At 36.8% G+C, this 27,857-nt stretch overlaps 1 protein-coding gene and 1 long non-coding RNA gene across 2 annotated transcripts in view; both read left to right on the top strand.

The window, feature by feature from the left end:
* The window catches only part of LOC308640367 (NBAS subunit of NRZ tethering complex-like), a gene marked incomplete at its 3' end in the record, with an annotated part of 30,675 nt that extends 13,620 nt beyond the window's left edge, over nt 1-17,055 (top strand). The window contains exons 7-9 of the mRNA XM_081312301.1: nt 12,794-12,927; nt 15,787-15,920; nt 16,953-17,055. Coding sequence (XP_081168427.1) covers nt 12,794-12,927; nt 15,787-15,920; nt 16,953-17,055 — 371 coding nt within the window. The remainder of the gene's footprint in view (nt 1-12,793; nt 12,928-15,786; nt 15,921-16,952) is intronic.
* Nucleotides 17,056-19,615: 2,560 nt separating this feature from the next.
* Nucleotides 19,616-24,036, top strand: LOC308640373. The gene is made up of 3 exons (XR_014020252.1): nt 19,616-19,674; nt 23,457-23,561; nt 23,900-24,036. It is a non-coding gene; the product is annotated as an uncharacterized lncRNA (long non-coding RNA).
* Nucleotides 24,037-27,857: the final 3,821 nt, after the last annotated feature.

Below are 27,857 nucleotides of genomic sequence, written 5' to 3' on the forward strand. Positions count from 1 at the left end.
TTGGCTGTACTGCCTCCTATATGTACCTTTGTCAAGTAACTTTACCTCTCTGATGTGATTTGGAACTTAAATGTCCCCCAAAGTTTCATAGTGGAGGTTTGGTCATCAGCCTATTGGGGGGAGGGCGCTATTCCTTGAAGAGGTGGGTTCTAGTGGGAGGGAGTTAGATCATTGGGGGTGTGCCTGAGTAGGGGATATTGGGACCTTGGTCCCTTTATTTTGTTGCTTGGTTTCCATGAGGTGAGCGGCTTGGCTCCTTCACCTACATGCTCCCCACCATGATGTTCTGCCTCACCAGAGGCCCAAAGTAGCGGGGCCAAGTGACCATGGATGAAACCTCTGAAACCATGACTCAAAATCTTTTCTCATAAATTGTCTCATTATTTTGTCAGTGATGGAAAGCTGACACATTCTGTGAACCTCAGTCTTAAATCTGTAATGTTCACATAATTTTATGGATTGAGTTGTGGAGAAAATACAAAATACAAGAATATGAAAATTCTCACAATGCCTGATGCATAAGTACTTAGGAGATACTAAACTACTGTTACTATGATTCTACCTAAAATATCAGTTGTTTGATATTGACTGTGGAATACAATTCATATTTCCTAATTGCAGATGTAAGACCCTTCACAATTGGCCTGTCTTCTGTGAGTCCTCTGCCTTGTGTTCTATGTTGTAGTGTTCGCATGTCAAGTTTTCCATTCCCATTGTGCTTTTTGTGCCTTGTTACAGGTGGTTCCTTGCACTATATATTGGCCCTGTATACGTTGGGTCAAGCATCAGCTCTTTTGGAAAGCCACCTTCACCATTTATACCTCTTCTGTTTCTCTGGTGCTTGTTTGTTCTGATATCTCAATTAGTCTTTGATTTGCTTGTCTGATTCTCAGACTAAGTTCTTTGAAGTCAGGGCTCCTGTCTTTTTTTTTTTTTTTTTGGTACTGGAGGTTGAACTCGGGGCACTTGATCACTGAGCCACCTCCCCAGCTCTATATTTTATTTAGAGACAGTCTCACCGAGTTGCTTAGTACCTTGCTTTTGCTGAGGTTGGCTTTGAACTTGCAAATCTCCTACCTCAGCCCCTGGATTACAGGTGTGTGTCACTACGCCTGGCGCAGGGCTCCTGTCTTACTCAGGAACTTAAGATTTTTACTGATTAGAGCTGCCTGACACATAATAGGCACATGAATTTTGACCTTATCGAGTAAGTACTTAGGAACTAGTCAATGAATTTTATTAATTTATGAACACAGTATATGTGCTTAGTTCCTGTAGATGAATTTTAGAAATACATGAGAATATGTGTTAATTATATGTACTATATACATCTTTATATTCATTTGAGTAATTGTCATGATATTCTTGGTTTTTATTAACATACCAATGTGTATACATACCATGAATGGAACAGTAAAGGTAGTTGAGAAGCTCTGCTTGCATAGTATCCTTTTCAAAATAGCATGAAGAGAGGTAGTGTTTATAAAAGTGAATGTTTAAAGAGCTCCAGAATCTCCTGAACTTCTATAGTTTCCTCACCAGTGCTTTTCAAAGTAGACCTTATTTGGCTTACATAATATATATGGTTTGTAAAGTCCCCAAAAGAATAATGTGGGGGAGTTTCAGTTGAATACTTTCCAGTGTGGCCCTTAGCTGGGTGTGAGCCTGGGAACTCTGAGGTAGGTCTGAGGAGCATGCTCAAAACGTTGGAAGATCTAGACACACACGGGGTCCTTTTGAGCTTTGGATTTAGAAACCTCTTGGCCAGTAAGTAAACTGAGAAATTTACAAGTTAACATGAAAATAGGAAGCTTAACTGTTCTGTATTTCATACAAATTATAATACTTGTTAAAAATTTTTAGAGTACACAGTTAATGTGGCAGTATAGATGAGATAATGCTTTAAGAACTAATGTTTTATTTTGTGGGCTTCCAAATGTATGAAGTTTATGCCCTTAATGCTGCATTAATGGCTTCTTTCCATTTCGTATAATGTGAGGAAATGATCATTTGCTTATTATCTGACTCATCTTTATGGGAATAACTCCCATATGCCAAATGATATTTCATGTGCGTGCCTGGAGAAAAGGAGCCAGATTGTTGTTAATGTATTTTTGAAACTACATACTGCAGAGTCTGCAAACTGAAATAGGAGCTATTTGGTTCCACTTTGATATTTTTCAATTATTGTTTTATAAAAGATAAGCCCTTTGAGAGAGGTCTTAAATATGCATTGCAACTGGTTTGGACTCTATTTGCCATGCCATTTTAAGTCATTCAGTCTTCTCTTTTCATCTTGAACAGTGACTTAAAAATCCATGGGGAATTATTTTTTTTAAGCTGCTGTATTTTAATTAAGAGATTTTCCTCATATTTCTGACTTTGAAATGTAGCAAGCCGGAGTTTAACTGAGCAGCAGCTTGCCTACTGTAGGACAGCCGATGGCCTGCCAGCCCGCCAGTGGCTGGGGCACTTTGCCCGAGATCCACTGGTTGCCTCAGGCTTCCAGCAGTCTCATGAGTTTGCTGGTGGATGCCATGCAACATGACATTCTATTTTGCCATGAAAAAGATTGGGAAGCATCTATTTAAAATGCTCATTTTGAAATGAAAAAGCTTATTTCAAAAGTGACTTAGGAGCTTCAGATTATATAATCTTTTTCCCCTTTTCGTAAATTTTTAGAGAAATTTTATTTCTTACTGAAAAACTCATTAGTAGAAATTAAGGAGCAAAAGTAGAAATATACCAAATATCAACATTTTCTGTTCTTTCGATTTTTCTATAGTATTCATTAATGTTTTGTAATTGGCTTTGTTAATGATAGGTTGCACTTTTTTTTGTACTGGGGATTGAACCCAGGTACACTTACCACTGAGCTTCTTAGTTTTTAGTTTTGAAACTGGGACTTAAGTTGCTAAGGCTGGCCTTAGACTTGTGATCCTCCTGCCTCAGCCTCCTGAGTTTCTAGTATTATAAGTGTGTACCACTGTGCCTGGCTTAATACTTTTTTAGGCTGAAGTCTAAAGAGAAGACTTTCTGAAGTATCTTTTTTCCCCATATTTTCTGCTGGACAATTTCCTAAATGTCAGGACATAGGTCTCCAAACTATTCAGGTAACATAAGAAGATGCCTATGAACTTGATCTCAAGTAGTAAGCAACTCAGTGTTGTACTTGGTTTCACAGGCATGGTGAAGCCATCATCAGGCCTTTAGGCAGATAATTGTGAAAAGCATAAGTAGCAGATTATTGCATCTCTATTTGAAGGATATTGGTATGTAGATTGTTTGCTTGTAATGTGCTTTTCTGGTTTGATGTTGTAATAGTGCTGGTCCCAAAATATTGGTTGGCAAGTATTCCTGTTGTATTTTCTGACAGCATTTGTGTAGAATTGGAATTACTTCTTCCTCAAATGTTTGATGGAATTCACCAGAGAAACTTGGGTTTTCTAATTAGGTTTCAAATTCGTAAAATTGGATATATTAAACTTTTCAGATCTTTAGTTTTTCATGGAATTTGTTTTAATTAGCTATACATGACAGTAGAATGCATTTATGCATGTTGGATATACATAGATGGGGTATAATTTATCATTTTTCTGATCAGCCAGTGTGATTCTACAACATGTACATAGTTATATGTATATATATATGTGTATATGTGTGTAATGTATTTTTCATAAACCCTCCCCTCTCCTCCACCTAATCTAAGGTAATCATTCTTCGTTAGTCCTCCCTTCCCCTATTGTGAATTAGCATCCACATATTAGAGAAAACATTTGGCTTTGGGATTTTGGGGATTGGCTTATTTTGATTAGCATGATATTCTCCAACTCCATCCATTTTCCTGCAAATACCATAATTTTATTCTCTTTTAATGCTGAGTAATATTTCATTGTGTATACATACCAGTTTCTTTATCCACTCGTCTATTGAAGGACATCTAGACTGGTTCCATATTTTAGCTATTGTGAATTGAGCTGCTGTAAACATTGATGTGGCTGTATCACTATAGTATGCTGATTCTTGAATCCTTTGGGTATAAAACGAGGAGTGGGATAGCTGGTTCAAATGGTGGTTCCATTCAAAGTTTTCTGGGGAATCTCCATACTGCTTTCCAAATTGGTTGCACCAATTTTCAGTCCCACCAGCGATGTATGAGTGCACCTTTTTCCCCACATCCTTGCCAACATTTATTGTTGGCAGGATTCTTAATGATTGCCATTCTGACTGGAGTGAGAGGAAATCTCAATGTAGTTTTAATTTGCATTTCTCTAATTGCTAGAGATGTTGAACATTTTCTCATTACTTGTATTTCTTCTGTGAAGTCTGTACATTTATTTAATAAATGTACATTTTAGACTATTGAGTTTTGTTTTGTTGGTGTTTTTTGAGTTCTTTATGTATCCTAGATATTAATGCTTTATCTGAGGTATGTTGTAAAGATTTTCTCCCAATCTATACTGAGGCTAAGGCTCTCTTCACATGGTTGTTTCCTTTGCTGAGAAGTTTGTTTCAATCTATTCCACTTACTGATTCTTGATTTTTTTTTTATTTCTTACACTTTAGGGGTGCTGTTAAGGAAGTCAGATCTTAGGCCGTTATGAAGATTTTGCCCTACTTTTTCTTCTGTTGGGCATAGTCTCTGTAGTGCTTAAGTCTTTGATCCATTTTGAGTTCTTTTTGTGTGTGCTTATGGTGAGGGGTTTAATTTCATTTGCTGCATATGAATTTCCAGTTTTGCCAGCACCATTTGTTGAATAGGCTATCTTTTGTCTATAATATTCTTATACTTTTACTGTCTATAGCATATTTACTGTTTCTGATTTATAATTTTGTGTTCTGACAGGATGGAGATTTATCAGTGTATTAATATTAAATAATAAAATTTTATTTTATTTCTCTTTGATTTCTTTATTCTGGATTTAATTAGCTTTTATTTTTCTGGATGGAAGATCTTTTATTTTTTCATAGTAGAGATTGAACCCAGAGGCACTGTACCACTGAGCCATATCCCCAGCCCTTTTCGTTTTGAGACAAGGTCTTGCTAAGTTGCTGAGGCTGGCTTTGAACTCCCAATCCTCCTGCTTTAGCCTCCCCAGTTGCTGGGATTATAGGTGTGCTCCACCATGCCTGGCTTGGAAGATGGAAGTTTAGACTAAATATTTTTTTATATTTAGCATTTTATATTTCGCATTTAAGCCTATTCTAATATATGCATCTGTTTCTCTTTAATAAGTAATTTCTGTTAGAACATACACAACTTTGATTAATATATTGTGGTTTGATTTATGTCTTCATGAATGTTTAAAGTTTGATTTATGTCTTCATGAATGTTTAAATATCATTTTTTAAAGAGAATTTTTAAAAATTATTCTTTTTTTAAAATCATGTCTTAGTTCTCAGCGGACACAATGTCTTTATTTGTATGTGGTGCTGAGGATCAAACCCGGGCCGCACGCATGCCAGGCGAGCACGCTACCGCTTAAGCCACATCCCCAGCCCCTGTTTATATTTTAAATCTGGTTCTTGGCTATGGGGCAGTTATTGTGTAATAGTGTTTTATAAATTTGTTTGAGTTGGGTAATGGTGCTATTCCTTTCTCAATTCCTGAGGAAAGTGTAAAATTCTCTGTATAATGGTGTATTTATTTACATTTCAGTTCTGTGTATTTCGGAACCCTGATTGAGATGTATGTGCATAGCAGATGGCTTTGTCATCTCTTTTCATCCTCTTAGTGATGGCAGTCTTGCACTGCCTGAAGTTACCTTATACACACTCATTCACTCTTGTGGGAGATCAGGTTCAAGACTAATTGCTGCTTTTGTTTAGTAACAAAAGCAGAACTTGTAACAAATTTGAACAGTACACAAGTAGGAAAGAATGATTCTTTAAATTTGCAATCTTCATAAAAGCTTTTAATCCTTTTATATACATGGGCTGGCATTTACTCAGGTGTAATGAGACATGGTATTGTATATCTGGTTCTACACCTTGCTCCCCCACTTGCTACGTGGGGGACATCTTATGGGGTGGAGACTTCTTAAAGAATTTCAGTCTGTTTCATGTGGACACAGTATTTGAGTATAAAAATGTGAATCACATTTCCTATTCCACTTCTCTATAGAAATTTAGGATAACAGTCTTCTTCCTCTTTATTTTACCTGTTTTTGTTCATCTCCCATCCTAACAATGCTGGAAAAGTCACTCTGTGGGTATAGAATTTAAAATGTGATAGCTACTGCTATAATCCTTTTCAAAGAGTTATACCTATTAATCATGAAAAAGGTATGATTGAGGCCATGTCTTTTATCCATTTTCAACACTATATATTGCCTCTTTTAAATATTCACCATGCTCACAGGCAAGGGTAAAATATCTCATTTTCAATTTGCATGTTTAGTTTTAGGTGTGTGTGTGTGTGTGTGTGTGTGTGTGTGTGTGTGTGTATCTCTAGAGAAAATTGTTAGGTCATTCTTTTGGATTTAATAGGCTTTTTTGTATTTGGTTTATAGTATCTGTATAGCACGAATGTTATCCCTTTATCATCCATGTTGCAAATATTTTTGCCCAATTGAAATCTCTTAAATTTCTTTTACATAGAGAATTATTCTTTTTTTTAGTAGTGTTTGCCACTTTTTAAGAAAAATAAACTTGAGGGTTTATCATGTTTAGACCTTATTGTAGAATTGTAAATTCTTTCTTTTATCTTTTAGTGACTCTATTTTAAACAAATAATTTAGCATCTGTCTTCCTATTCCCATGAATTTGCACTTGCTCCTTTGGTTCCTGACTTAGAAATTAGGATGTATATTAAATTGTTCCTCACTCTTCATATTGCAGGTAAGGAGACTGAGGCCCCCATAATCTCCCCAAAGCCATACTCGACTTGTTTCTGGTAACAGAGACTCAACCCCATTGTTCCCTATTTTTAAAGTTCTTGCCATTGCATTTGCAGTATGTACAAGTGGGCACTGGATTGAAATGTACCCCTTTAACCTTTGGGTGCCTGTTGTGTACTACCAGAACAAGGCACAGGTGATAAAACTTCTGAATGAAGTTGATGCAGCTTCTCACAATTTTGAATTACAAATGTTTAATTATTGCGAACCGAGCTGAGGGAAATGAAATCTTTGGAAAGGTGGAGAATAGTGGGGCATAGTCGTCAGAAGCTCTCCTAAGGACGTGAGACTTGAAAAAGCCAGTGAAGGGTTCAGGGAAAGGATGCTCTAAGCAGAGAAAATAACATTAAAATAACATTAACAAAACTTGAAGTGGGGGAGAGTTTGGCAGCTGGGCAGGTTTCGGGTACAGCAGTGGATGAAAATGTGGGCAGGTTTGAACATTTTGACCTTGAAATGTCAGTTGTCAGGTTGCTGTTGTACTCTCAGCCTTTTTGAATACTTTTTAGGTAACTCTGACATTTGTCTTATAAAAATGTATACTGTTCATTCCTTTCCCAAACCACACAGATAGCTGGAAAAATCCAGCGATAGACTTTATTTTCACATGGTTCTGTGAAATCTTGTAACGAAAACACATCTTTATCTGGGTCAAAACACATGCCGAATTTTCTGGAGTTACTGTTTATAACTAGAAGTAATAGTACAAACAAATCCCTTTTAGAAGGAACTTGTTTTAGACAGAAACAGAATGTACTGCATATGTCTCTTTATCCCATCAAAATGAAATAAGAGTGAAAAATCTGTTCTCAGGTGAGACAATAGTAATAGAAAAATGTTTGCAGCATTTTCTCAGCACATAAATATTTTTTAAGGCAAAGTCATCGTCTTGCTGGTTTTTATGTAGCATCTGTGCATATGTAGCTTTTTGAGTTGTTCATCATTTTGTGTCTGCTTCCACATTTGACTTTTCAGCTATCTGAAGACATGGAACTGTTTTTCATCATACACTCATTGTGTTTAAAAAAAAAAGTTCTTAGTTTATGTAGTGTCTTGGTAGGACTGAATAAAGTTACCTAGACTCTCCTGTGTTCAAGGACCTCTCAGATTTTTTAATATACTTTTTACCTATTGATAATAAAAATGAACTCATTGATACTTGGCATACTTCGCCCATATATACAAAATATATTACTGAAGGCAAGGGGAGTCTTGACTTCTACACAGTATCTCTTTCAGGTAGAGAAAAGACCCCAGTTGTATAATGCATACTTAATTGGTGTTCTTTAAGGATAGTTGTGTAAACAACATAGTACGAGGTGATCAATACTATGAAAAATGTATGTACGGCATATTTGGTGCACTAGACGAGACCAGTCAGCTTCAAAGTGTCAAGGAAGGAGGAGGTAACAGGTAAACTAGGCTTACAAGGATGAGTAAGACTGGAGAGAAACAGTCCATGTTAAGGCATACGTGTGTATGAAAGGCAGAGGTGGTATGTGTGGGTGGTGTTAGGGGTGTGATACAGGACGTGGTATGGGATGAAACTATAAACATATACGATAGGGCTTTCTGTAAGGGACTTTCTTGTATAGTGAGGTATTGAGACTTGGTTTTGTTGGGAATGAAAAGCCATCAGGGATTTTAAAGTAGCCAAAGGATTTGATTTGTTCATTTTTATTTTAAAATGTTCTTTGGGTAGTGGAGGAAGAGAAAGACTGAAGATGGGAAGACCAGTTAGGAAGCTATTTTATAAGTTAAAAAAAAAGATGATAAAAACTGACCTGTGATATTAGCAAATAATTACAGGGAAGGCCACAAACTTCTGAAAATTATTTTTCCCTGTAGTTCCCATTGATCAGCCTCTCCCCATCCCTTCCTTCCCTCTTGTCTCCCCAGCTTCTGATGATCTCCCGAAACTTGAAAGTAAAATGGAGGTTAACTTTTTTTAGATTTCACCTGAGTGAGATCATGCAGTTCTTGTCTTTGCTTGCCGTTTTTCACTTAACATAATCTCCATCCATTTTGTCACAAATGACAGGATTTTTTTATGGCTGAATAGTTTTTAATGTACACATGCATTATATTCATTCTTGTTTTTTCCATTTAGATTGTTTCCATTTGTTGGCTGTTATGAATAATGTTGCAATATACATGGAAGTGCAGATGTCTCTTTCATGCACTGATTTCATTTCCTGTGGATATGTGTAGGTAGGAATAGGATTGCTGAATCATATGGTAGTTCTACTTTTAATTTTTTGTGCTAATTTACATACCCACCAACAGTGTGCAGAGTTCCCTTTTCTTTACATCATTGTCAGGAGGACACGATTTTGAGAAAAAAAGTGTGTGGCTTTTTTTTTTTTGTTAATAAAGCAAAGGAGAAGCACAGGGGACTCCTGTCCCAGAGGATGCAATTCTGCCATCAGGGAGAACAGGGGGTTTTTAAAGAAGCTATTCCAAGTCTGCATTCACGGTGTTCTCTGTAGGAGGATTGTGATTCACTGGTTAATTTGGGATAGGGAGAAGAGGGAAAAAAAATATGCCCATTTTAAGATAAGCCAAGATGGTGGAGCTCAAGGGCTACTATATTCAAAGCATAAAATGAATCATTGTCACAGAACTTGCAATCCTCCTGCCTCAGCCTCTCAAATCACTGGAATCGGAGGCATGTGCCACCTTCCTTGGCTATTTTTTTCCTTGATTGCTCTGGTTAGGACTCATAGTACTATGTTGAAAAGTAGTATAACTAGGCATCCTTGTCTTATTCCACTAATTAGAAAACTTTCAGCCTTTTACTACTCAGTGTAATGTTAGCTGTTGGCTTATTGTATACGACCTTTATCATATTGAGGCCATATACCTAATTTGTTAACTGCTTTTATGAAAGAATGTTGAACTTCCTGTTTTTTCCCCCTTGCCCCTCAAAATCCCTTTGGTTATTTGGACCTTTTTTCTGTTTCCATACAAATTTTAGGATCTCCCCCCTTACTTTCTTTTGAGGCGATCATATGGTTTTTGTCCTTTGTTCTGTTGAGGTGGTATTGATTTATGTGGGTGGAACTATCCTTGTATCCCTGGGATGAATTCCAATTAATCATGGTTAATGTTTTTAATATACTATTGAATTTGGTTTGTTAGCATTTTTGTTGGATTTTTTTCAGCAAGGATACTGGTTTGTAACCTTTTGTGTGCTTGTCTGGTTTTGATATCAGGGCAGTGCAGGCCTTGTAGTATGTTTGGAAAAATTTCCTTCATTTTTTTTGGGGGGGGCAATAATTTAAAGAGAATTAGTCTTTAAATGTTTGGAACTCGGTAGTGAAGCCATTTATAACTGGGCTTTTCTTTGGGAAGCTTTTTATTACTGACTCAGTCTCATTACTTATTAGTCTATTCACATTTTCTGATTCTTCTTGACTCAGTTTTGGGAAGGAAAATGTGATGCCATAACTCCGGGTTTTGTTTGAATACTCTGTTGGTTTGCTGTCTGTTCATACTAGAAAGCTATCTAGGCATAACTTTGCAGTTCTGCAGTTGGTGTTTTGCTGAGCATGAACTGGGGGAATACCTAACAAGGGTACTCCATCACTTCAAGCCTCTCTGTGGGACTGTAGTAGACCCAGACACCTTATCTACAGCCACTGGGAAATCTCCCAACTCTGGGCAGAATCACTATGGAGAGGCTAGTCTCAGGCCCCTAAGCCACACCTATGGCTACCCAAACTGCCAAGCTGTTTCACACAGAGCCTGTAATCCACCAAGACCAGCCCAGCACTGGGTAGCCCAAGTCCTACACTGCTCTCGTTGCCTATCACCAGAGTCTTTATGGCTCAAGCTGGCTGCAGTTAGCCACAGGTAATCCTGGTCAGGTTAGGCTTATGATATATTGGGGCTATATATCTTCTCTTGTGTCAGAACTGGGGCCATTCAAAAGCTTTGTCCATGGGCACTGGCCTATTGGTGAGGACTGTTAAGATCTCTCTCCTGTGTTACGTTTCACCATCCTGGCACTGCATTTCAAGGCCAAGTTCTGTGCTGATTGCCTTGTTCTACTGTCAGTGAATGAATGGCATTTTGCTCTACACTATGATGTCCAGGGTGAGTAGTGATAGTGAAGGTAGTTCTTTGGCTCCAAGTCTAACTCTAAGCTGGCTTGTGCCTGACTCTCAGCCACAAGAATCTGCATGGCCTCAGGGGTGATCCAGGCCCATGCTATGGGTTGGCAGGGATGCAGGCTGAAACATGACTCCATCCTACTAGGGTACAAGTCTCTCCTGGTGTTGGGCAGGTTTAGCAGCTCCTCTGCAAGCACTGGCCTTGAGGATAGCTGTGGTGTCTGAAGGGGATAGGATGTGGAGACAGTCCCTTGGCTACCAAGGCTGATGCTACTGTTATACCTGAGTTTTACAGCTTCAGGGACTTGGGAGTCTGTGGGATTGGGTGTGCCAGGCACACTGTAAGGCTGGCAGTGATGCAGGCCAAAACTCAAGTCTGTCCCACTGGGGCAGTTCTCTGCCTGATGACAGTACAGATGTGGAGGTTACACCTGGGAGCTCTGGTTTAGGTATATGGCCTTTGGGGTTTGCCTTGGCTTTGAGTCTCGAGCTCCAAGACTAAAGATCTGTGCTAGTTTCCATGACCTGCTTCCTAGTTGGTAGTTTTTTTTCCTGTTGCCCAAGGTTGGAGGAAGGGTAGCGGAGGCAGTTTACTTGCAGCCTGGCTAATGCAGTTCCAGTGGCTCAGTTTGTGGGTATTGACCAGGGGTTAGAGTCTGGGTCTCTGCTTGGCGCTGGATTTCAAGTCTAAGGCCTGGACTTAATTCCCCCTTCTCTACCAGGTGGGAGGCATTTCTTTGAATGCTGCTTGGAGTTCGGACTGAGGGTGGTGTTGAGGCTTGTGCCTCTCTTCCTGGCTAGATAGACACAATTTTATAGACGTAATTTTTTTTTTTCTCTAAAAGGACAGCTTCTTGGAGCCATTCTTTTGTCTGTAGAAATCTATCTTCGAGTAACTGGCTCAAAATATGCTGAAGAGGTTGGATTTGGGGTGGCCTATTTTTCTCTCCCACAGAAGCAATCCTAAGGCCCTGACTGAGGCAGCATGCCGTAATGAGAAGTGCTCTGTGTGGGCAGGAAGGATGCTGAGGTTCCAGGTTTTTTCTGCTCTTGACCCGTGGTGGTACCTTGAGTCGCTTGATTATTTGGAATTCTAACAAGAGGGTGTTTATCCTACCTATCTCTTCAGCTCTGAGATTTTAATGAGGAGAAATAGAAGCCAGTGAAACACACAAACTTCAAACAAAACCTAGATTTTGGTTTCGTAACCTTTTTTTCCCCTCATTGCCAATATCCTTCCTATTTAAAAATTCAGAGAAAAAAAATCCCAGTGTTGGATTATTAGAATTACTTTAAGGTGTTGCTTATAAAAATCTTACTATTGACTAAAAACTGCTCTAGTGAATTTTCTAAATGTGTGTATCTGTATGGAATTCCTTTTATTTTGTATTTTCTTGGCATCTGTATTTGATATATTTAAAGGATCTGTTAAGCTTCTCAAATCTTGCTTTTAGAGGGGCCAAACTCATTGGATTAGAATTATTTTCTAGACTTTTGCTCTATTTTATTTTTGAGGCATATTTCTGAGCCTTTACCAGACACGAGAGTATGTTTAGCATTCATCAGGCCTCTGGTGTCAGAGGCTTTGCTTCTAAAATAAATGGGGCAGAATATTTGATTTACATTTTACTTGAAATGGATTTCTGGGAACTGTTTTCTATTGAATGAAATTTTAGAGATCCTTAGAAGATAATGTAATATAGTTGAATATTTTAGTTGCAGTGACTAAAATGTTAACTATCATTATGACATTGTTAAAAGCACCTCTTTTCATTCTAGTTCCAAAAGATCCCAAACCCCAGTGGAGACGGGTAGCATGGAGTTATGATTGCACACTGCTGGCCTATGCTGAAAGCACAGGAACTGTGAGGGTATTTGATCTCGTGGGAAGTGAACTATTTGTCATTTCCCCGGTACGTATATTCCTTCAACCTCTGACATTTGTTGTCTGTTGCTTTCTATGTATAAGTGACTGAATGGATGAATGTGACCATAGGGGAAATACAAGTAAATATAAATCAGAAAAACCTATGAACTTGTTTGGCATGGTGGTTCATGCGTTTAATTTTAGGAACTTGGGAGGCTGAGGCAGGTGGATTGCAAGTAGTGTCTCAAAAGATTGAAAAAAAAGAAAATGGCTGGGGATGTAGCTCAGTGATAGTGCCTTTAAGTTAATCCCCAGTACCTCCCTGCCCCCCCCCACCAAAAAAAAAACAAAACTAAGAACTTAAGATACCCCAAAACTTAGAAGTTTATCTGTGGTATTCCTTATATTTATAAGGCACTATACAGATTGAAAACCACCTGGTAAGTAACTACTAAATAGAGATTATTAAAAACAAGACTGTTGAGATCTAGGGATGTATGAAATAAAGGAGTTTTTTGAGCCTCATTACACAGGCTACCCAGAGAAGGAAAAACTAAGTCTTGGAACAAGTTCCCACAACTTCCAGCAACAAGGCTAGGTAGGAATTTGAAAATGTCTGCTGAACCTGGAGCTCCGTATTTTCTTTGGGGAAGGAAAGCACAATTCTTACATTGAACTTCTGTTGCCACTAGAGGAGAGAGAACAGTGAAGGAGGGGAAGCTTGGGACAAGAGGTTAGACCACAAGGAGAAGTAATAGTTGCTTCTGGATTGGTTGGAGTAACAGTCCAGAAACAGGGCCTGGTGGGCAGCCATGATGGGATTTAAGTCAAGGTTTCAGCCTAGAGTTGTTTTTTGTCTACATCTGTTGATTGACTAACTTCCCTTACCTCTCCAACACCCTTCCATTCTCTGACCCTCCTAATTTCAGGATATCTTAGTTTATTTTTTTATTTTTACTATAAGAGATTTAACCTTGGGGTGCTGTACTCCTTTTAGTTTTTGTTTTGAAGATAGCCTCTTGCTAAGTTGCTGAGGTTGGCCTTGATCTTTTGATCCTTCTGCTTCATCCTCCTCTGTCACTGGGACTATAGGCATGCATCACAGCACCTGGCTATAATTCTTTTGTCGTGGTGCAGAATGTACCCTAGACTGGAACAACTAGAGTTTGTTACCTTTAAAAGGGATAAAAATTGAAAGAAGTGGATGGGGGAAAAATAATGGTTGGGGGGAAAAATAAACATGTATTTCTTGGCTACTTTATATTAATGACTAAGTCTATTATTTAATATTCAGAATTACCCTTTGAGTATGTTGGGAAGATATTATTCCCATTTACAGTTTAGAAAACCAGTCTGGAAGTAAAATGACTTTCTCAGGGCAGCCCAGTTATTAATCTTTTTTTAGTGATTATAGTGCTTTTTAGTTTATATCCCTAAGTGAAGGTACAGGGTAGGTAGAACAGTGGTTCTAACTCTGGCTAATCAACTGGGAGTTTTATAAGGAAAATAAAAACAAAACCAAAATGCACTATAGGATTGCCCAGGCTCTACTGGGGAGTTTGTATCTAGTTGATCTGTGTAGGAGCTGAGGATTAATATTTGTAAGATTTTCAGCTTACTCTGAGAGGTAGAGCTGAGAACTTTTTTTAAAATTCAAAAATAATGAATGGAAAAACTTGGAAAAAGTGCTTTGGCCTCTATTATGGAAATCCTCTGGAACCACATGAAGGAGTTTAGTCTAGAAACTAGTAATCTAATCTATTAGGAATATAATACAAGGTGTGTGTGTGTGTGTGTGTGTGTGTGTGTGTGTGTGTACACATACATAAATTCAAATGTAATTTTTAAAATCTTATAGTAGCTATAATAAAAAGGTAAAATTTCTTTGTTTTATTGAGCCATTTTATTCAAAATACCATCTCAACATGTAATCATAAATGTTAATGAGATATTTTCTTTCCTCTGTACTAAATCATTGAAATGTTATGTATATATTTATATTTATAGTATCTCAATTAGAACTTGCATGTATCAGGTGTTCAGTGAGTGGCTCTAGACTACAAGATACCATTTAGTGTTAGAAAAAACTCCCTGTACTCTCAAATCTAGTAGTTGGGAGACTGCAAACTGAACTGACAAGACAGATTAACAGGAGAAATAATACACAAATTTTATTAATGCTTTTGCATGCTTGGACCTTCATAAAAAACTGAACTAAAGGAAGTAGATGTGGGGGCTTATATACTATCTTAAAGGTCTATAAACTGTGGGAAAGTGCCTAGGAAATGTGAAATTAAATAACCCTCATCTTCCATTAGTTAATGAGGTCTGTTTCTGTGACTCATTTTGGTATGACTTGCAGTCCCTTCCTGGTGCAGAAGCACTTTTCTAAAGAGAAAATTTTGCCTTTTTAGGCAGTAAGGAGATGGCAGAGAACTTTGCTGCATCCCTTGGTTCTCAGTTGCCTTCTGATCAAAATGATTCTATGCCTAAGTGGCGTATTTTGTAGTGACATATTCTGATCAACTCTAAGGGAATAAACTTTATTATGCATGCTTCCCAAGGTGCTCAGACCTTCATGTATTTAGCAGTATAGCCTGGAAAGTAATTGTAGTTGGTTTTGTTTTTAGCCTAGGATACTGCTAGCAGTAGAAATTAATACTTGAAAGCTTATATTTAGAGTTCAGAGTCTGTGGTGGCCCTTCCTTCCTCCTGACCTTCTCACCCTTCCGCCTTTCTCTCTGTGAATAGAAATTTACTTAACCTGTGTGAACATCTCAAAGAGGCTGCTGAGGTTGGGAATTGGTCTAGATTAGGGTGTCAAAGCCAGTGTTTTGGATATCCTCCAGATAAACATGTATTAACTTTTAACTACTATTTTAGTAACTTAATTTGTCTTCTACAGGCATCTAGTTTTGTAGGTGATTTGAGCTATGCCATTGCTGGGTTGATATTTTTAGAATACAAAGCAAGTGCACAGTGGTCTGCAGAACTCCTGGTCATCAATTACCGAGGAGAACTTAGAAGTTACCTTGTGAGGTAAAAATATACTTTGGGAAGTCATATTTGATACAATGTTTATTTCTCTGGTTTAGTGTCAGATATATTTTTTCTTTTAGCATGTTAAGAAAAATTGCAAATACGATAGTTGAAAGAATGGTGTGTTGAACACACATTTCACATTGGATTCTATACCTAGGATTTTATTTACTTGCTATATCACTTTTTTGAACATCTGTCCCTCTGTCTCTAGCTATTAATCTTGCAGTGTATTTCAAAATAAGTTGGAGACATCAGCACTCAAATACTTTAGCATGCATTTCATTAATTAGAATTCCATATTTGCTTATAATTTTTCAGGTAAAAATGTCATACATTGTAAAGCACAAATCTTGATTGTAACCTCTGGTGAATTATGATAAATGTACATACTTGTGCTATTCAAATCCTTCTCAAGATACAAAAAATTGCTATCATGCAAGAAAGTTCCCTTGTATCTTTCCCAATGTTACAGGGCTCAGGCCTTATAGTGAGGCAGCACAAAGACCCTCGCTTCAACCCCCCATTATTGTGATCAAAGCAAAGATTTCATACATGTCACTCAGAGTAACAGGCATGAGATTACTGAAGGGATAGGAAAAAGGAGATATTCTCAAGGGAGAGAGTGGATCCTCTCAGAACAATGGGACTGTGTGCCTCTCCAGCATTCCAGTTTTATTGGAGATCCCAGAGAAGTTTCCATACAGTCCTGTCCAGGTGTACCTTTTGACTTTTGACTTTCAAGGTGTACCTTTTGACTTTTGACTTGAGACTTTCAAGTCCCCACTGTCAGGAAAACTCTAGGTCACTTGGGCCCATGCTGACTGGTTCTAATTGGAATCCTTTAAGTTGTAGATGGCCCATTACCTTTTATTTATTGTGGTGCTGAGGATCAAACCCACTGCCTCACGTGTGCTAGGCAAGCGCTCTACCACTGAGCTACAACTCCAGCCCCCAGTCTTATAAATTGACATTTAATGATGTCCTTGTGGTTTAATGGTATTTATTTTTTATTTATCTTCTTAAATTTAGTGTGGGAACAAATCAGAGCTACCAAGAAAGTCACAGTTTCAACTTCAGTACCTATTATCCTCATGGAATAAACGCTGCTGTTTACCACCCTGGTCATAGGTAAGAACCATTTGCTCTGATATTTAGTGGAATATTGGGTGAATATGGAAATCTTGATTCAATGAGAAGAAATGGTCTATCTTGATTCTTTCTTTGGCTGCTTCATTCCACACTTTTGTGTATAGCTATGCTTAATATCTGTAATATTGTTGTAGTCATCTTTTGATATTTTATGCTTATCTCCCTGGTGAACTGAACTTCTCCAAGCCAGATAGGGCACTGGGAATATTCGTTAAGGAATTTCTTTCCTCTAGCCCTCTGGATTTTTTCTTTTTGTAAGATGAGTATTATACCTAATTCTTGGCATTGAGAGAACTATTAAAGTACTACATATAAAGTGCTTTCACACAGAAGGGCCTCAGTAGATGTTACTTCTCCTTTCCTTGCAGATTAGTGCTAGGTTGGCTGAATATAGGTTGCATAGTTCCTTCCAATAATAGCAACACATTCTTCAGGGACTCCACTTCTCCATTATTTGCCATCTACATTGAAGTTTACTAGGAGCTTTTGGCATTTTCTCCTTCCAGTGATTTCTCCTATTTAATTTTGAGAATGAAATTTACATATTTCATAAGTTAGCCAAGGTAATTGTTTGATTCTCTAAATTGAAAGAGTGTCAAATTTTGAGTCAGGTGAACCTAACTTGTTTTGAGTTTTGTGACTAATTTGTTTTTTGGTTAGTCTTTAAACTTTCTGACCCTCAGGATACTTAATTCTTTATCGACTGAACATGTGTTCAAGTTTTGTGTACCATTCAGTCATAGGTATCTTTTCATAATTTTACTTTTATTCTGCAAAAGAATACATACCCCTACCCCCATACTGAAATGCCCTTTGTGCTCTTCCCTGATGCCATCCTTGGTGTCTTCCCAGAGATAACCACTGTACCGAATTTCGTGTGTATCATCCTCTGCTTCTTTATCACTTATTCCTAGTTTTGCTGTTTGACTTTATATAAGTGGAATCACACAGAAGACATTGTAGGTATTTCTTTGACTTGCCTTTTGATTTATTTTATCTTGTTCACTTATTTTTTAACTATGAGAATATCTTATTTTCTGAATAGTATGTAGCATTTATCCATTCTCCCATAGATGAAAATGTTTCCAGGTTTTGATATAAACACAAGTATAGTGGTAAAAAAAATATCACTGTACACTTAGCACCTTCTGTAAGTTTCTGTAGGATGTAGTATCTAGGAGTGGAATTGCTGACTTGTTGAGAAAGTACATCCTAAACCTATCAAGGTAAAGTCAAGTATTTTCCTTAGAACTTATAACGTTGTATAGACCCATCACCAGTCTGAAAATTTCTATTTCATTCTCAATGATCTTGATGTTGGGAATGATGTCAGACTTCTAAATATTGATAAGGATAAAAGAATCTTACCATGGTTTCAATTTGCATTTCTTTGGTTGCTGTTTGAGGTTGTACAACTTTGTTATTGGCCACTCTATTGTGATTTATAAAATGACTCATCATTTTTTTGTTGGGTAGTTAATGTTGACATTTTTGTATGATCTGTATAGTAATTTTGGATCTGTTATATGCATGATCTTGAGATTAATTTTTTTACCATTTTTATTAGATTTACTTTAATATTTGAAATTATGTGCATATATCAGAGTTTTAAATAGTTCTAAAAACTAACTAAATTGGTGTCCACTTTTAGCGGTATTCTTCTGGTTGCTTTCATGCATCTAAATAAAATGCTTCCATTGTTACTTTTTGATTTATAACTTTGCATTTTTTCCCCTTGGAAGATGGATACTAAGCTTCTTATTCACTTTACCACATGCATGCACTCTAATTCTTTGCTTGGTCTCTAATATTACAATTTGTAGGATGAGTATTATACTTAGATATTTGCAGGTGAGATAAGTTTATATGGTATTCCATGATAGCTTTTCAATGTTATTTTTCAGTAAACATTATTAGCGTCTTATTGCTGTCAACTATTCCAGGTGTTTGGGATGTGTTTTCCTTATGAAACTAGCTAGGATAGCAGATAATGAATGATGAACACACAGTATGTGGAGAGCTGATAAGTGCTATGGCAAGAAAATGATCAGAGATGCAGATTGGAAATGTGGAAAGTAGGCTTAGGTGACAGTTTTAGGTGGGAGGTCTCTGTTCTCCTTGAAATTTACTTTCCCATTACCTGGTGAAGTAGACATTGACAGTATCTCCTATGAGGATCTTTCACCACTGGATGAACAGCCTGCCAAGAATAAAAAGGAAAAAGAGCTCAAGAAGAGACGAGAACTACTTAAATTAGTGAACTTCTCAAAGTAATGATTCATTACTATTCATTCGGTAACCTCTTTAAAATAACGAATGATTTTAGTATATATTTTTTACTTGTGATAATTATTGCAGCAACTTAAATGTTCTAATATTGTTTTACCCTTATGCTTTATTTAGTAAACTGTTCCAAGAGCTTTGGGTTCAGTGGAATATTATTCATTTTTTGTTCTATTTTAACTCCTAGAGAAATGTAATTCTATGTAAATATAAATGGCCTAATATAGTTATTCAACACAGGTTGACGCTGGAACAAAAATAACTTTGCCGTTGTAGACTGAAATTATTAACTTACTTGGATCGACTTGCAACATATGAGGTAAGGAATAATTTCAGTCCAATTATGTGAATTTGATCGGTCACTGATATTCTTGTCTTAAAACTGTTTATATGGGAAAAATTTCTTACAGAAGCAAGTTCTCTCATAACTTGTTTTGGTAAAAATTCAAGATCATGAAAGGCCAGAAGTTATTTTGTTAGGTTAGGGAATAAAAAAGGCATAGCCATTTCAATGCCTCTAAGTCTTGTAGATTTACGGTTCTTTTTCTTATATTTTGTTAATGACACTTAGCTGTTCTCAGTACCAATTTTCAGTTTTTACTGAGTTTAAATAATCTTAAGATGAGTATGATTTGTTGGGTCGAATTTAGTTGGTTGATCCTAATTAGGGCCACACTTGAACTTAAAAATAGTATGTTTTGTATTCAAGTCTTCAGAGATGTAAGTACAGATGGCCCCATGTTGGGGATTTCAGTAGTACTCTGAACTATTAGAACAATTCATAAACTCTTAAAGGTAAAAGTGGAAATTGGCCACATTTCCGTAAATAGATTAGATTGCTTTATTAAATGACCTTCATAGTTGAAGTTATTCAGGTTTTAAACTGTATTTCCAACTATCGAAGTTTGGCTTCACATGGAAGTTATTTCTTTAGTCTGTGACTTGCCTCCCTACTGTGTAGGCATATCAGTCATGACATTGGCACAGTAGTAGGTGCTCAGTGTCATGTCTGCTAATATGGTGCCCATCCCAAGAATAACGGAAGCCTTTTGTACTTGTGACTGTGTGTAAATGGACCCAGAAGCACTTGATTCCCCCACCTTGCTAATGTAGTTAAAATGCTTTTTAAACAGGACACTTAAGAGGGCTAATTTTGTGGATATTACAAAGCATTGGTAATGAATATACCACTTAATGCAAACAAGTAATGAAGAATTCCCGAAAATTTTATATATAAGTACAATTAGCTTTACTGGCAGATGGTCATACTGCCCTAAAACATTGTTTTACAACGTTTGAGTTCTGGAATATTTTGAGGTAATGTATTATAAGCACATTCCATACTATAGAAATCCAAGCATGTACTTTATTCATGAAACTAAGGCTAAGTATATAAATCTTTAAAAAAAAATATGTAAAATGTTTAGCTGCATACTGTAGTGCATGCGTACTTGTAATACAAGTGACTCAGTAGGCTGAGGCAGGGGGATCATAAGTTCCAAAGCCAGACTTAGCAACTTGGAAAGATCCTGTTAGGGGGAAAAAAAATGCCAGGGGTGTGACTCAGTGGGTAAGTCCCTGGGTTCAATCCCGGGTTATCCCCTTGCTACCCCCCAAAATGTTCAGAGCTTGACTATCCAGTTAATTTTCTTTCATCATCATCATCATCATCACCACCACCACCATTTGTGGTGCTTGGGATTGAACCCTGAGCTTCACACCTGCTAGGCAAGTGCTCTACCGTTCAGCTACACTCCCAGGCCTCTTTTGTTACTCTTTGGGTTTTGAATGGCTATTTCCCATGTGACAGTCCATTTAAAGTATTTAAGTCCCCCCCCCTTTTTTTGAAAACCTAAGCTTTTGAAATGTAGATGACTTGGAATGAATTAAAATCTTCAGGTATAATGATTAACCTGTTAGTATAAGAGATAGGCATTGCATTTTCATCATAGGACATGCTTTTTACAAATGATGATAAATGGATAAAAATAAATTCATTTAAATTTTACCTGTGTGCTTACTGTATGCCAGATTTTATTGGGCTGTTTCTGGAGGTGGAGAGATGAATAAAGAACAGTTTTCTTTTATAGGCATTAAGTGATGATAAAGTTAGGAAGAATTGATGAGGAAGCACAGTAGGAAGACCCAGTGGGCAAAGAGAAGACCTCAAGAAATACCAGCACGTTTGTTGAGGACTGTCAGCTGTTGTCTCATGTACTTATTCAAGATTGTTTATCAACAGTTTTTTGAGGCAGTTTCTACTATCCTCTGAATTTTATAGAAGCTTAGAGAAGGTTATCAGTTTGTCCAAATAACTAGGAAGCAAGAACTTCTCTGTTGAGCAGGCTCTGCTAATAATCAGTGTTAGATAAAGGCCTGTTGGCATGGAAGAAGGTGACATGCTCTTGAGAACATTTGATAGTCAGCGTAGGATGTGGGGATTGAGGTGGCACAGAACAAAGGTGGGAAACATGGTTAGAATTGTTTACTTATCCTATTTAAGGAATCGAGTTTTTCTTAGAGGTTCAGTGGGGAAGTGGAGACTGGACATGGGCAGCTCTTTCAAGAAGTGTTATTGAGAAAAATGCTGGGCCAGAGAAAATGGTGAAGGAGGTGGTGGCTAGGTATGTGTAAGGGTCGTTTTTTTTTTTTAAGAGAATTTTTTAATATTTATTAGTTTTCGGCGGACACAACATCTTTGTATGTGGTGCTGAGGATCGAACCCGGGCTGCATGCATGCCAGGCGAGCGCGCTACCTCTTGAGCCACATCCCCAGCCCCAATAAGGGTCGTTTTTGTAGTAGAAGGAAGTAGTAGTATTGGTTGCATGCTAACGGGAATGCACAGTGGAAGAGTGAAAGGGAATTTATTCAGTGGAAGAAAAAGGAATACTTAGTTAATAGTGGAAGAGGAGGAGAATGGGATTCTGAGCATCAGTGGCGTTTGGAGACTGTTTTAGGTATGAAAATAAATTCCTTTCTGCTGTAACGGAAGGAAGGAAAATTGTATTGGTATAGATGCAGGCAGATTTGCAGCTTTGGTGGGTTGGAAAATTAGGGACCTCCCATCTAATAGTCAATTAAGAAAAGCAAGGTTGTTAGCTGAGAGTAGGGGGCTGGGGAATAGAATGTCAGTCTAGAGGATCAGAAAATGTGAAAAAGTTCCTAATAGTAGGAAACTTCTTAGGGAAATGTAAGAACACTGAGTATCTATTTGAGTATAGTTGTCTTGAGTTTTATTAGTTTTCTTTTTAGCTTTTTATTAAAAACTATTTCAAACATGTCAGAGAACAGTACTAAGAAATCTGATGTCTTCATTCTCAGTTTCAGCTAGTTTGCCAATCTTGTCTTTTATTTTCCACCTTTACATTCCTGCCTTTTCTTTCACTTAAAAGCAAATCACAGAAATTCTATCATTTTATCTACAGTACGAATATCTAAATCATTAGGTCTTAAAAAAAATAACCACAAGGCTGCTGTTACTTCTAACAAAATTAGTAGCAATTCTCTTATGATATCTACTTCATATTCAATGTTTCTATGTACCTCATAAATGCTTTTAAAAAATTAAGACGTTTGGTAAACAGTTGATTCACTTCTTCGCTGAATTTCAAGCTACGTGGAGGGGAAGGGAAAGTACATTGTTCAGTGAGTTAACAGTGCCTATAACGGTACCACTAGCATATAGTAGACACTCTGAGCCTATTCACTCTGCATTTACAATTTACAATCTGCATTTAACATAGGTCACTCTTAAGAACTTTAGATTGATTTAATTATTCTTACGTAGATGTGATGGGTGCTTATAATGTACAGCACTGTATAACTGTTGCTTATTCTTACCAGGTAGTTGGTTTTGGTTGTCCTACTGTAATTAAATTTTTACTATTTCATTTACTTCTGGATTTGAAAAAAATTACTGCATTTACAAATATGGCCCTCTTCAAAACAAAGATGAGGATACAGATAATAGCACTTTATTTAAGAGTTGACAGTTTAATTAGTTCAGGCCTTATTTATTTAGGCAGGCAGGGTTGTACTTAAAGGCCTATTCTTGTCACCGTACTTAAAGGCCTATTCATTAAATTATTGTTTCCCTTCAGGAAATCCTGGGAGTGCCTCATGCATCTGGACAGAGATACGATGCTGAGTTCTTTAAGAAGTTTAGAAGCCAGAATATTGTTCTCTCAGCAAGAACTTATGCTCGGGTAATTCTTTTTTTTGGTAAATAATTGTGGCTATTAACACTTGTAAATATTGAAGTTGTGCAGTTAATGTTGATGTGTGCATATACCATTACATTTTCTGTTCTGTTGTAATATGAATGTAGAGAACATAGCTACATTTTAAAAAATTTTCTTCAGAGATTTAAAAATCATTTTTGTACCGTTAAATTGAGAAACATGATACAAGTTAGGAAAAATTCAGCAATATTTCAAAGAACTTTTTCAGAATTGCATAAAAGTTAAATTTTTGAATGTCATAGAAAATCAGTGCTTTATTTTTAAGATTCATGTTAGAAACTCACCTCTTCCCTTTTATACAGGAAAGCAATGTCCAAGCATTAGAAATTCTATTTACTTATCATGGCTCTGACCTTCTTCCTCATCGCCTTGCAATTCTCTCCAACTTTCCAGAAACAACTTCTCCACATGAATACTCTGTTTTGCTGCCTGAAGCTTGGTATGTGACTCTCTATAAACCGAATTTTACCTTCTCTCGAACAATTTTTTGTTTCATGTTGAAAACCTTGAATTAAAAAAAAATGTAATCTATTTAAACCTTTTTTTCTGGTGATAAAAGTAAATTCAACTTATTTTTAAATCTTGAAAATATAATGGAACCACTTGAACTCAATACAAAATTTTAAAAGTCATGGTTTAGTGCCATGTTCGCAATATGTACTGTTTAAATTAAAAACAATTTTAGGATAACAATATCAATTTGAAATAGTTGTTTATTTTAGAAACTGAACCTGTAGTTCTAATAGTATTAGGAACCAAGGACTATCTGTATCCTGCTTTGCTCAACAACCTTGTCTCCATTTGAAACTCCCAGAGACAAGGACAAATATGAAATACCATGTTACTACCAAACGAATGTTACGTATTATAATCGGATTTTGGCATGTGACAGACTGTAAGCCTATGTAGATATTACATTCTAGTATTATTGCCTCATGTTCTTCTGGAGACCAGCATCTTGAGATTGAAGTCTGTAGTATATAGTTTAGGGATGTTAGCTCCCGGTCAAATGGCACAAGGGAGAAGAGAGGTGTTCAGAGCATACTTTGCTAGGTCAGTTCTGAATGGAGGTAGAAGGCAAATGGAGAGTAACAGGACATATCCATTTGTGAGGTCTTTAATGTGTAGTCAGCTGGCTCACTAGTCAATGCATGATTTATCTTTTCTGATTTTGAATTTCTTTATCTTTAAAATGAGTCAACAGTTCTTGTCAGGCTTACTCTTATAGCATTCTTTTTAGTAATAGATGAATTGATACATATGAAATTTGCTTGTAAACCATAACACTCTGAAGGATTTTGATAGTTCTGATTGAAATCATTGTTATTAACTCTAGCTACTGGAAACTTAGAATATTAAGGGATGTTGCATAAGTTGGGGATCATCTGGCTTCCCTTGCTGCCTTCAGCAAATATAATACTTTTAGGCTTGGGTGTTGATCTGCATATGCAGAGTCATTTGGCACATCTTACTTACACCTGGTCTCCAGATAATTTTGTTGTTTTTCCTGAGATTTATAGAGGCTTGGAACCATGTTAAAATCAACATAGGTATATCCTAGATTTTAATCTGTGCTTAAAAGTTGTAAGTCACTAGGCTCTAAGAATGTTTAAAATTACTTATTTGCATTATTCTTATTACTAAAAAGGGAAATCTTTGTTTAGGTAAAAGTGAAGAAAAACATTGAGATACTTCGATAATTTTCAACTTTTAAATCTGTATAGTGAATCGTAAATGTATTTTCTAAATGTGTTTATAAATTAGAATGTAATTCTGTCCTCTACCTCTGCAAAATAAATTTGATTGGAGATGACTTATTTTTGTTGTAAATCTTTAGGAAAAAGGGCTACTATTCCTTAATGTTGTTTTTAAAAGGTAATTTCTTTTAAGATGTAATGCACTTATTGTTACTGTTTTCTAGTGATTGCTTAAACTTAAGATTTTAACCTGAAAGTTGGCTTGCAGAATAATTGCACAATGTCCAGTGCTGTATTATCTTTGAATGCCCTGGGGGTCCTTTAAGTTAACTCAAGGACTGATTTAAATTACAAAAAAGACTTCAGTTATATTTCAGCAGAGGGTAACTGGAAGATTAAGGTCCTCCCCTCTCCCCAACCCATACTGGGGATTGAAACCATCGGTACTTTACCATTGAGATATATCCCCAGACTCTTTTTTCTCCCCACATTTTAATGGGTATAGTATAGTTGTCCACAATGATGGGATTTGTTGTTACATATTTGTATATGCGCACAATATAATAATATGTGGCCAGTATCACTCCCTGGTCTTGCCCCGTTCCTCCCTGCTTCCCATGCCCTGGTATTAAAGCTATTTTGCATCATTGTTTTGGGATACAAGATTTAAAAAGAACTTTGAAGAGACTGATCGTGTATAAGTTCTTGAGTTATATTTGTTTTTAACTACTGAGAAACATACAGATTGTTTTGGTTAATTTGTTTCTCCAGAAAGTCTTTCACAGTGTTTTTTTTTTAACTAAGTGGCAAAGAACAATAGGTTTAATGGTAATGTCTACTCTATTACAGTTTAACTTACTAAATGCAAAACCATGCTTAATGCTTAGACTTTAGGCATAACTGCTTCTGTGTGATTTCTTATAAGTTATTCTTTTCCCTATATTCTTCTAATTCTTTATAGTACAAAAATTTTTACATGGTTTGTTTTCATTTTCTGTCCTTCTCCCTTTGGCTCCCCTTATAATGAACATCAACCTAATTCTAAAAACAGAGACCATCCTTCCTAATTTCTGGATACCCAGGGGCATGGGATGGTTCTTGGGTAGCAAGTACTTCACAGTGTTTACTGATGGGACAGGTAGGTCCTTGTGCCATTTAAGAAAGAGGCTAAAGGGTGTGCTGCAGATAATATGCCTGCTAATGTGGGAGGAGTCTTATAAGAGGTACTTATCAAGGTTCTGCTGACCTGAAGGTGCAATTTCTGTTTAACCCACTGCCAAGTTCTTTTCTCCATTTAGAATCTTGCCCTAAGGGACATATAGATCAATAATATATGTTTAGAGATTTTTTTTTGAGGATTCTCTTTTGGATACTTGTTATTCATTTTCTGAGTCATTTACAACTGTGAGGTCTGATGAACATAATGTTCGACACGTTGGCACACACATGCTTTTCTACACATAACCACTCGCCATTTGCTGAGTACCTCACATGGGCCTAGCAATGTGGGAGGGATTTCAAAATGAGTAGAACACTGTTTCCAGTTGGCATGAGTTATCAGGGATACTTTACAAATCAGTAGAAATTTCTTATCCACTGCCTTGAATGGCCGTTGAACTTTCTGTGTATACACCCTGATTTTTCTTGTGGAAGTCTGCATTACTCAGTGGTACCACTTAGGCTTCATCCCACTTTTTTTTTTCCTTCATTCCCTCCATTTACACTCTGCAATTATAATGTGGATTTGATTTGAAGTAAGTCATTACAATTTTAAGTGTATACCTGCCCAAATTCAGAGTGGCTATCGGGAAGATTGTACACATCCCCATCTCTCTCCACTGCCACCACTCTGGTCTCTTGCTGCTTCCTAAACATGCCACATTTGCTCTTGCCAAGGGGTTTTTGATTTGGTATGCCCTTCTCCCATATCCTCATGTGACTGGATCTCTTACTTCATTGACATTCACTTCTCAAGGCCACCTCTTCAAAAAGGCCTTCACTGACCATTTTCTCTCAGCCTTCACTTCACCATCACATTTTCCCCGTATTTTATTTCTCTTCATAGCATTTACACCTAACAAGTTGTAGGGTTGTCTTTTCTACTTTATGATTTTCCTTGGCTTTCTTTTGCTTAAAATTTTATCCTCACTTTAAATCCTTCTCTTTGATATCTTTTTGTTTTCTAACATTTATTACTAATTTGGTTTGTGTTTTGCTTATTGTCTGTTTTCCTTTATAATGTCTCCTTCAGTAGAATAAGCGTTTTTTTGTTGCCTTCCCTAGTACACTCAGAACAGCACCTGAAACTTTGCAGTTGTACAGTAAATAGTTGTGAATGAATGAATATAAAATCCATGAATATCTTTAGTCTCAGTGCCTGGTATGAAGTAATAACTCAGTAGGTTTTGAATGAATGAGTCACTTAAGACAAATTCAGTACACAGAATGGTAGATAGAATTCAAATTTTAGAGTTCAAGCTATATAAAAAATTTGGAAACCAGTAGTGGGTTATGTCAGCAATCGACCTGTTGTTCTGTTTGGAGATTCCATTGGCAAAACATT

The sequence above is a fragment of the Spermophilus citellus genome, assembly GCF_964194105.1.
Source record: "Spermophilus citellus genome assembly, contig: SCAFFOLD_114, whole genome shotgun sequence".
Classification (NCBI taxonomy): Eukaryota; Metazoa; Chordata; class Mammalia; order Rodentia; family Sciuridae; genus Spermophilus; species Spermophilus citellus.